This window comes from Bufo bufo, chromosome 1 (assembly GCF_905171765.1).
Source record: "Bufo bufo chromosome 1, aBufBuf1.1, whole genome shotgun sequence".
Taxonomy (NCBI): Eukaryota; Metazoa; Chordata; class Amphibia; order Anura; family Bufonidae; genus Bufo; species Bufo bufo.
This window is the reverse complement of record NC_053389.1, coordinates 626,835,415-626,845,660: the sequence shown is the minus strand read 5'-3', so window position 1 is coordinate 626,845,660 and position 10,246 is coordinate 626,835,415. Positions and strand designations below refer to the sequence as shown.

The 10,246-nt window shown below is 42.3% G+C and overlaps 1 protein-coding gene across 1 annotated transcript in view; it reads right to left on the bottom strand.

Moving 5' to 3' along the window:
* Window positions 1-251: 251 nt before the first annotated feature.
* Window positions 252-10,246, bottom strand: part of SORD (sorbitol dehydrogenase) — a 90,060-nt gene continuing 80,065 nt past the window's right edge. Inside the window, exons 9-10 of the mRNA XM_040413825.1 lie at window positions 682-803; window positions 252-587 (exon numbers count right to left, since the gene is read on the bottom strand). Coding sequence (XP_040269759.1) covers window positions 422-587; window positions 682-803 — 288 coding nt within the window. The 3' untranslated portion in view covers window positions 252-421. The remainder of the gene's footprint in view (window positions 588-681; window positions 804-10,246) is intronic.

Here is a 10,246-nt window from a genome sequence, read left to right as displayed (position 1 = left end):
CCCACTTTTGGTGCGTCTTATAGGGCGAAAAATACGGTGCCTTTATGCATTACTTCATGGAATTGCGTTATGGTCCGTGGTAACGGAATCCATAACGCAATTCAGCATATACCCGAACTTCAAAACTTGTATTACTACTAGGGAGAAGTGGGGACTGAATCTTTGCCCTAGGTGCCATAAAATGTAGCTACATCTCTGTTTATGGTGTGGCAATAGATTTTTGTTCTGAAAAATAAAGAAAAACATTTTTTTTTTAACAGTTTATTAAACCAGAAAAACATGATTTTTGGGATTTAATACTTTCTAACAGGAAAAAAAAAAAAAATCAATGCACATGATCATAAGATTCTGTTTTTTTTTCTAAATTACAACTAGTTATCCTAAGATGAATCTCAGAATAGTACAGGTGACATTACTTGTTTTATGGGTTCTGATCATTCTGGTCACATTTCAACATAACTTTCACACCTTCTCCTCTCATTGTAGTTTCAAACGCTTCTAGTGCCTTTTCTAAGGGAAAACGATGTGTAACCAAAGGAGCCACATTCACTCTTTTGGATGCCAGCATAGAAATAGCCATTGGCCACCTGCAAAAATAAACACCCAGAGTGTACAGTCTCATAGAAAAACAAACCATATCCTTCTAATTAATGTATAGTACACTGTTGTACAAGAACTTACGTATTGCAGTATCTGAAAATACCCCTGATGTCAACCTCTCGCACAGCGGCATTCACAATGGGCACATTGACCATTGCTGGTCCCAAACCAACAAGTATTAAAGTCCCACCAGAGCGTGTTGCCTGTGGAAAAGCAGACAATGAAACAAATTACATAAAACAGAATAGGAAAACCATTCTACTCAACCTAATCATCGCTGAAAAGAGGGGACGCTATGCAACCTTATAATTTTGGGATCAGCATGATATTTTACAATTTTGGAGAAATTTCAGTACTCTCTTTCAGTGCAATCTTCTTATTTCAGTAGTTTTATAAGGTATAACATCATACTTAAACCCGAAATATAGATCTGGATCAGTAATGGAAGAACAACATCTGTAACAAAGAATCCTTAGCTTGTTGCCAGAATACACTATCATCAGTTTTCCGTATGAGTGTCTTCAGTGGCAGACTGAAAACTAAAAGTGGCCCTAAAAAAAACTAAAAGTGGCCCCAATGTTGTAGGTGGTTCCAAATTAAAGTGGGGCAACAGAAGTAGATGATGCCAATAAAAGTTGGCAGGGTGAGCAATACCATAGTGCAGCACAAAATACCTCCCCAGAAGCTTGTCAATCTGTGGTAGCCATCAATAGCTGCTACGTTCTAATTGTCTCTAATTTCCTAAACATGATTATGGAGGCTGCCATCTTGCCTTAGCTCTTCTTAACAGCATTTCGAAATCATTAAGAAAATTGTTTTACGGCAGCTCCCTGGGCCATGGACACAATGGTCAGGAGAAGACCTCATTGTCTTCTATGGGAGAGTTTTCTAGGCATGTTCTGTGACCTGTGCAAAGTTCATTGTAGAAGGAAAGACTAGACAAGCTTTGACAATAACCTATTGTGAACGGAGGACCCTATCTTATCTATACACAGGTGATATCTCCTTATCATTACATGTAGGATTAGAATGAGTTAACTGCAGTAAAGTGATTTGTATAAACCAAGAAGTGGCACCAATTATTAGACATAGTGACCAGTGTAGAAACGGCAAGTATATGAAATACGAGAATAACTAAAAACATCAAAAATTCTTTAAAAATATGTTAAACATAAAAAAGTGATTTAAACAGTAGGGTGTTTTCTGATGACACTTGCCCTTTAAGTACATTTGCTTAACCAAAGGTGAACTGATGTTCCAGTTAGAGGTGAACCTAGGTTTTTTTTGTTTGCAGGCTGCTGATAGCTCACTTAAAAATAAACTGTTATCTTTAACCACTGCCCATAATGTAAGTATACTGTTTAATATAATCCAGGGAACAAATGAGATAGGAAACAATCAGTGTACCAGTAGATATACAATATTTATAAAATAGCGGCTCACCCTCTGATTACGCTGGATAAGGTGTTCTATCTATAGGACTTCACCGCGTCACAATGTAATAAGTTGAATAATTAATATAATAATAAGCAAACTTCATCTGTAATAATTCAGAGACCTGTATATTCTTAAGTTATTTGTGTTGTTGTTAATTATAGTGCAGCATATATTTTCATATATAATATAGCTATTGGATATATATGGTTATGGGATATCCATAGTTGTTTTCCTGTATATTATCCCACAGTGTATACAGTCAGGTCCATAAATATTGGGACACAGACACAATTCTAACATTTTTGGCTCTATACACCACCACAATGGATTTGAAATGAAACGAACCAGATGTACTTTAACTGCAGACTGTCAGCTTTAGTCTGAGGGTATTTACATCCAAATTAGGTGAACGGTGTAGGAATTACAACAGTTTGCATATGTGCCTCCCACTTGTTAAGGGACCAAAAGTAATGGGGCATAATAATAATCATAAATCAAACTTTCACTTTTTAATACTTGGTTGCAAATCCTTTGCAGTCATTTACAGCCTGAAGTCTGGAACGCATAGACATCACTAGATGCTGGGTTTCATCCCTGGTGAAGCTCTGCCAGGCCTCTACTGCAACTGCCTTCAGTTCCTGCTTGTTCTTGGGGCATTTTCCCTTCAGTTTTGTCTTCTGAAAGTGAAATGCATGCTCAATCGGATTCAGGTCAGGTGATTGACTTGGCCATTGCATAACATTCCACTTCTTTCTCTTAAAAAAACTCTTTGCTTGCTTTTGCAGTATGCTTTTGGGTTTTGTCCATCTGCACTGTGAAGCGCCATCCAATGAGTTCTGAAGCATTTGGCTGAATATGAGCAGATAATATTGCCCGAAACACTTCAGAATTCATCCTGCTGCTTTTGTCAGCAGTCACATCATCAATAATTACAAGAGAACCAGTTCCATTGGCAGCCATACATGCCCACGATATGACACTACCACCACCATGCTTCACTGATGAGGTGGTATGCTTAGGATCATGAGCAGTTCCTTTCCATTTCCATACTCTTCTCTTCCCATCACTCTGGTACAAGTTTAGTTTTATCTGTCCATAGGATGTTGTTACAGAACTGTGAAGGCTTTTTTAGATGTCGTTTGGCAAACTCTAATCTGGCCTTCCTGTTTTTGAGGCTCACCAATGGTTTACATCTTGTGGTGAACCTTCTGTATTCACTCTGGTGAAGTCTTCTCTTGATTGTTGACTTTGACACACATACACCAACCTCCTGGAGAGTGTACTTGATCTGGCCAACTGTTGTGAAGGGTGTTTTCTTCACCAGGGAAAGAATTCTTCTGTCATCCACCACAGTTGTTTTCCGTGGTCTTCCGTGTCTTTTGGTGTTGCTGAGCTCACAGGTGTGTTCCTTCTTTTTAAGAATGTTCCAAACAGTTGTTTTGGCCATACCTAATGTTTTTGCTATCTGTCTGATGGGTTTGTTTTGTTTTTTCAGCCTAATTGATGGCTTGCTTCACTGATAGTGACAGCTATTTGGATCTGATCTTGAGAGTTGACAGCAACAGATTCCAAATGCAAATAGAACACTTGAAATTAACTCTGTACCTTTTATCTGCTCATTGTAATTGGGATAATGAGGGAATAACACACACCTGGCCATGGAACAGCTGAGAAGCCAATTGTCCCATTACTTTTGGTCCCTTAACAAGTGGGAGGCAGATATGCAAATGGTTGTAATTCCTACACCATTCACCTGATTTGGATGTAAATACCCTCAAATTAAAGCTGACAGTCTGCAGTTAAAGCACATCTTGTTCGTGTCATTTCAAATCCATTGTCGTGGTATATAGAGCCAAAAATGTTAGAATTGCGTTGATGTCCCAATACTTATGGACCTGACTGTAATTCTACCATAAATCAGTATTTCCTACTTCCAGAGTCCGCTGGCTAGATTCAGATTGTCCGTATTTATGACTATATTATTTATACACTTGTGATTTCAGATAGTCCGCATTTATAAATGTCCATAAACATGTATTTCTGTTCAGTGATGGGAGTTTGACCACGCCTAATACCACTTATGTTGTTTCCACAATTCGTCTTTTAATTATTCACATCCCTCCATTAATAACATATTCTTTGTTTGCAAAGTTCATGTATTTACTGTTGGTGGATAGTGGTATACCAACCGTGGCGTCCCATGTGATGTTACTGCCGCTTACCTCCACCTCTCTCAGTTACATGTGGGCAGTCCCGCTGTCTGAATCGGGATGTCTCACGTGGTAGCGCGGCTCAGTGTCGGTGTCCCACGTGGTACAAGGGACCGCGATCAGGCTGCTCAAAGGCTTTCAAAGTTCATATGGTTGTAGATAGGTAATCCGTGGACAGCTCAACTTTGGTTTCATCTTCTCCAATATCTTCCGCAACTCCTTAGCAAGATAATCAATATTTTAAGATTGGTTTTGTTTTTCAAAAGATGTCCTGTTAAACCATTAAACCAAACGCATTTCGGAGTCTCTCCAACTCCTTCTCTAGTGGCCATATTAATCCAGGAGATCCTGCCCATTTATATACCCATGGTTTCAGTTCCATATAAAACCCAAAACGAACTCACATTTGTGTCATTATTACACCTCATTTTCTTCTTGTATTTATAACTCAATATATATCTTATTCATTTTAGAGTATCACAAAATTTTTGGAGCATTCAATTTAATGAAAACAACGAATAAACTGTAACAGGCTGTTTTTCATCTGATCAAAAGTTTAGGGCCACATGCCTTTAAAAGGCCAAATCTGTGCAAAGACGTGGATTCATTGTCATTTTCTGTCAGGTAGTCACACATTGCGATGGCAAAGGCAAAAAAACTCCCTTTTTGAACGTGGTCGGGTTGTTGAACTGCATAAGCAGGGTCTCTTACAGCGCGCTATTGCTGCTGAGGTGGGACGCAGTAAGACAGTCATTTGGAATTTCTTAAATGATGAAGAGGGTTATGGAACAAAAAAGTCAAGTGGAAGACCCAAAAAAATGTCATCAGCACTGAGCCGGAGGATCCAATTGGCTGTCCGTCAAGACACTGGACGATCCTCAACCCAAATTAAGGCCCTTACTGGTGCTGACTGCAGCCCCATAACCACCAGACGGCATCTGAGACTGAAGGGCTTCAAAAACAAAAAACGTCTTCAAAGACCTCGTCTCCTTGAACGCCACAGAACTGCTCGTTTGGACTTTGCAAGAGAGCACCAAACATGGGACATTCAAAGGTGGAAGAAAGTTTTATTCTCTGATGAGAATTTTTTTTTACCTTGATGGTCCTGATGGTTTCCAACGTTACTGGCATGACAAGCAGATCCCACCTGAGATGTTTTTTACGCGCCACAGTGGAGGGGGCGCCATAATGGTCTGGGGTGCTTTTTCCTTCAGTGGAACAATGGAGCTTCAGGAAGTGAAGGGGCGTCAAACGGCCGCTGGCTATGTCCAGATGTTGCAGAGAGCATTCCTCATGACTGAGGGCCCTCGTCTGTGTGGTAATGACTGGGTTTTTCATCAGGACAATGCTACAGTACACAATGCCCGCAGGACAAGGGACTTCTTCCAGGAGAATAACATCACTCTTTTGGCCCATCCTGCGTATACCCCTGATCTAAATCCAATTGAGAACCTTTGGGGATGGATGGCAAGGGAAGTTTACAAAAATGGACAACAGTTCCAGACAGTAGATGGCCTTCGTGCGGCTTTCTTCACCACTTGGAGAAATGTTCCCACTCACCTCATTGAAACCCTTGCATCAAGCATGCCGAAACGAATTTTTGAAGTGATAAACAATAACGGCGGAGCTACTCATTACTGAGTTCATGTTTGGAAGTTGGATTTCTGTTTTGGGGGCTTTAGTTTTTTTTTGGAGGTGTGGTCCTAAACTTTTGATCAGCTGAAAAACAGCCTGTTTCAGTTTATTCGTTGTTTCCATTAAATTGAATGCTCAAAAAATGTTTTGTCTCACTCCCATTTCTTCTTGTTGCATGTTGAAGCTCTACTTGGAACCTTGTTAAGGCTACTTTCACACTAGCGTTCGGAGCGGATCCGTCTGATGTTTCATCAGACGGATCCGCTCCGATAATGCAGTCGTTCGCATCCGTTCAGAACGGATGCGTCTGCATTAAAACTTAGAAAATTTTCTAAGTGTGAAAGTTGTCTGAGCGGATCCGTTCAGACTTTACATTGAAAGTCAATGGGGAATGGATCCGCTTGAAGATTGAGCCATATTGTGTCATCTTCAAGCGGATCCGTCCCCATTGACTTACATTGTAAGTCTGGACGGATCCGCTCGCCTCCGCACGGCCAGGCGGACACCCGAACGCTGCAAGCAGCGTTCAGGTGTCCGCTCACTGAGCGGAGCGGAGGCTGAACGCTGGCAGGCGGATGCATTCTCAGTGGATCCGCCTCCACTGAGAATGCATTGGGGCCAGACGGATGCGTTCGGGGCCGCTCGTGAGCCCCTTCAAACGGTGCGCACGAGCGGACACCCGAACGCTAGTGTGAAAGTAGCCTAAGATACAGCCATGCTAAATATGATTTTTTTGCCATTTTTCAAGTGGTCTTAAACTTTTCATCAGGACTGTATGACGCCATTCATACTGAATTCTTTTCTCATCTGTTTATCTTTCTTTTTTCTTTTACACTTTTCTCTTTTTTGTTCTATGTTTCTATATTTGATTTACAGGCTTTTTCTTGCAGCAACAATCAAAATATCCAGAGCTTTTACATATCCAGACGTCTGGGGTGTGGGCCTCCCTCCAAGGGGAGATCGGAGTGCTGGTAAAACAGCTCGACTCCGATTTCCCATCAGCGAAGGGCACCCACCCCAATTCTACAGGAAACCGAAAAGCTCCTGCCGTGACTTCCTAATGAAGTGATTTCCCCCCATCCAGTGTAACTTCCTCGAAGGTAGAAAACTTTAAACCTTTTGGATCTTGATTGTAGAATTGTTTGAAGTGTTTAGATAAGGAATGTTTTTCATATCCATTCCTTATATTTACCATGTGCTCAAATATTCTTTTTTTCAACAGCATTTTGTCCTCCATGAAATCATACATTGTTTCTTGAAGGGGCATTCAATAATATACAGGTGAAACTCGAAAAATTTGAATATCGCGCAAAAGTCCATTTATTTCAGTCATGCAAATTAAAAGGAATTGCATTAATGCAGCTTAAAATTACAATTTTGTAAAAAAGGTTCAATATTCTAGGCTCAAAGTGTCACACTCTAGTCAGCTAAATAATCCATATCCCCTGAGCAAAGGGTACCTCAAAATTGTGACTTTGGGGTTTCATAAGCTGTCAGCTATAATCATTTAAATTATAACAAATAAAGGCTTGAAATGTCTCGCTTTGCATGTAATGAGTCTATCTCATATGTACGGCATACATATTAGGACATCGTCAGACATCATCCACAACTCCATCCTTCGTCAGGCAAAACTCCCTTCTACCTCAGACTTTAGACAAAACTCCGTCCTCCCTCATCCAAAACTCCATCAGACCTCAGACAAAACTCCGTCGTCCCTCATCCAAAACTCCCTCCTCCCTCAGACATCAGCCAAAACTCCATCAGACCTCAGACATCAGCCAAAACTCCGTCGTCCCTCATCCAAAACTCTGTCGTCCCTCAGCCAAAACTCCGTCAGCCAAAACTCCGTCGTCCCTCAGCCAAAACTCCGTCGTCCCTCAGCCAAAACTCCGTCGTCCCTCAGCCAAAACTCCGTCGTGCATCAGCCAAAACTCCGTCGTACATCAGCCAAAACTCCGTCGTACATCAGCCAAAACTCCGTCAGACATCAGCCAAAACTCCGTCAGACATCAGCCAAAACTCCGTCAGACATCAGCCAAAACTCCGTCAGACATCAGCCAAAACTCCGTCAGACATCAGCCAAAACTCCGTCAGACATCAGCCAAAACTCCGTCCTCCCTAACTCAAAATATGCCCTACTACACACACTCTTCATCTGACAGAGCTGCTAGCTGCTGGAGAGGCAAAGGACCTGTGATGATGTCATGACCATGTGACGAGTCACGTGTGTGGGAGGGGTCAGATGTGCACAGCAGCTGGTAGAGTGTACAGAACTGTAGCCATCAAATAGAGCTGTGTACTAGAGATGTGTGTGTAACCTGCATGTAGCAGTGTTGTGTACTGTGTAGCCGAGCTGTATGTGTAACCTGCATGTAGCAGAGTGGTGTACTGTGTAGCAGAGCTGTATGTGTAGCCTGCATGTAGCAGAGTGGTGTACTGTGTAGCAGAGCTGTATGTGTAACCTGCATGTAGCAGTGCTGTGTACTGTGTAGCAGAGCTGTATGTGTAACTTGCATGTAGCAGAGCTGTGTACTGTGTAATAGAGCTGTATGTGTAACCTGCATGTAGCAGAGCTGTGTACTGTGTAGCAGAGCTGTATGTGTAACCTGCATGTAGCAGAGCTGTATGTGTACCCTGAATGTAGCAGAGCTATGTACTGTGTAGCAGAGCTGTATGTGTAACCTGCATGTAGCAGAGCTGTATGTGTAACCTGCATGTAGCAGAGCTGTGTACTGTGTAGCAAAGATGTATGTGTAACCTGCATGTAGCAGAGCTGTATGTGTAACCTGCATGTAGCAGAGCTGTGTACTGTGTAGCAGAGCTGTGTGTATAACCTGCATGTAGCAGTGCTGTGTACTGTGTAGCAGAGCTGTATGTGTAAACTGCATGTAGCAGAGCTGTGTACTGTGTAGCAGAGCTGTATGTATAACCTGCATGTAACAGTGCTGTGTACTGTGTAGCAGAGCTGTATATGTAACCTGCATGTAGCAGAGCTGTATGTGTAACCTGTATGTAGCAGTGCTGTGTACTGTGTAGCAGAGCTGTATGTGTAACCTGCATGTAGCAGAGCTTTATGTGTAACCTGCATGTAGCAGAGCTGTGTACTGTGTAGCAGAGCTGTATGTGTAACCTGCATGTAGCAGAGCTGTATGTGTAACCTGCATGTAGCAGAGTTGTGTACTGTGTAGCAGAGCTGTATGTGTAACCTGCATGTAGCAGAGATGTGTACTGTGTAGCAGAGCTGTATGTGTAACCTGCATGTAGCAGAGCTGTGTACTGTGTAGTAGAGCTATATGTGCCAGCTGCTAAAGAGGCAAAGGACCTATGATGATGTCATGGTCATGTGACGAGTCACGTGTGTGGGAGGGGTCAGATGTGCACAGCAGCCGGTAGAGTGTACAGAGCTGTAGCCATCAAATAGAGCTGTGTACTAGAGATGTGTGTGTAACCTGCATGTAGCAGTGTTGTGTACTGTGTAGCATAGCTGTATGTGTAACCTGCATGTAGCAGAGTGGTGTACTGTGTAGCAGAGCTGTATGTGTAGCCTGCATGTAGCAGAGCTGTGAACTGTGTAGCAGAGCTGTATGTGTAACCTGCATGTAGCAGTGCTGTGTACTGTGTAGCAGAGATGTATGTGTAACTTGCATGTAGCAGAGCTGTGTACTGTGTAATAGAGCTGTATGTGTAACCTGCATGTAGCAGAGCTGTGTACTGTGTAGCAGAGCTGTATGTTTAACCTGCATGTAGCAGAGCTGTATGTGTACCCTGAATGTAGCAGAGCTATGTACTGTGTAGCAGAGCTGTATGTGTAACCTGCATGTAGCAGAGCTGTATGTGTAACCTGCATGTAGCAGAGCTGTGTACTGTGTAGCAAAGATGTATGTGTAACCTGCATGTAGCAGAGCTGTATGTGTAACCTGCATGTAGCAGAGCTGTGTACTGTGTAGCAGAGCTGTATGTATAACCTGCATGTAGCAGTGCTGTGTACTGTGTAGCAGAGCTGTATGTGTAACCTGCATGTAGCAGAGCTGTGTACTGTGTAGCAGAGCTGTATGTATAACCTGCATGTAACAGTGCTGTGTACTGTGTAGCAGAGCTGTATATGTAACCTGCATGTAGCAGAGCTGTATGTGTAACCTGTATGTAGCAGTGCTGTGTACTGTGTAGCAGAGCTGTATGTGTAACCTGCATGTAGCAGAGCTTTATGTGTAACCTGCATGTAGCAGAGCTGTGTACTGTGTAGCAGAGCTGTATGTGTAACCTGCATGTAGCAGAGCTGTATGTGTAACCTGCATGTAGCAGGGTTGTGTACTGTGTAGCAGAGCTGTATGTGTAACCTGCATGTAGCAGAGATGTGTACT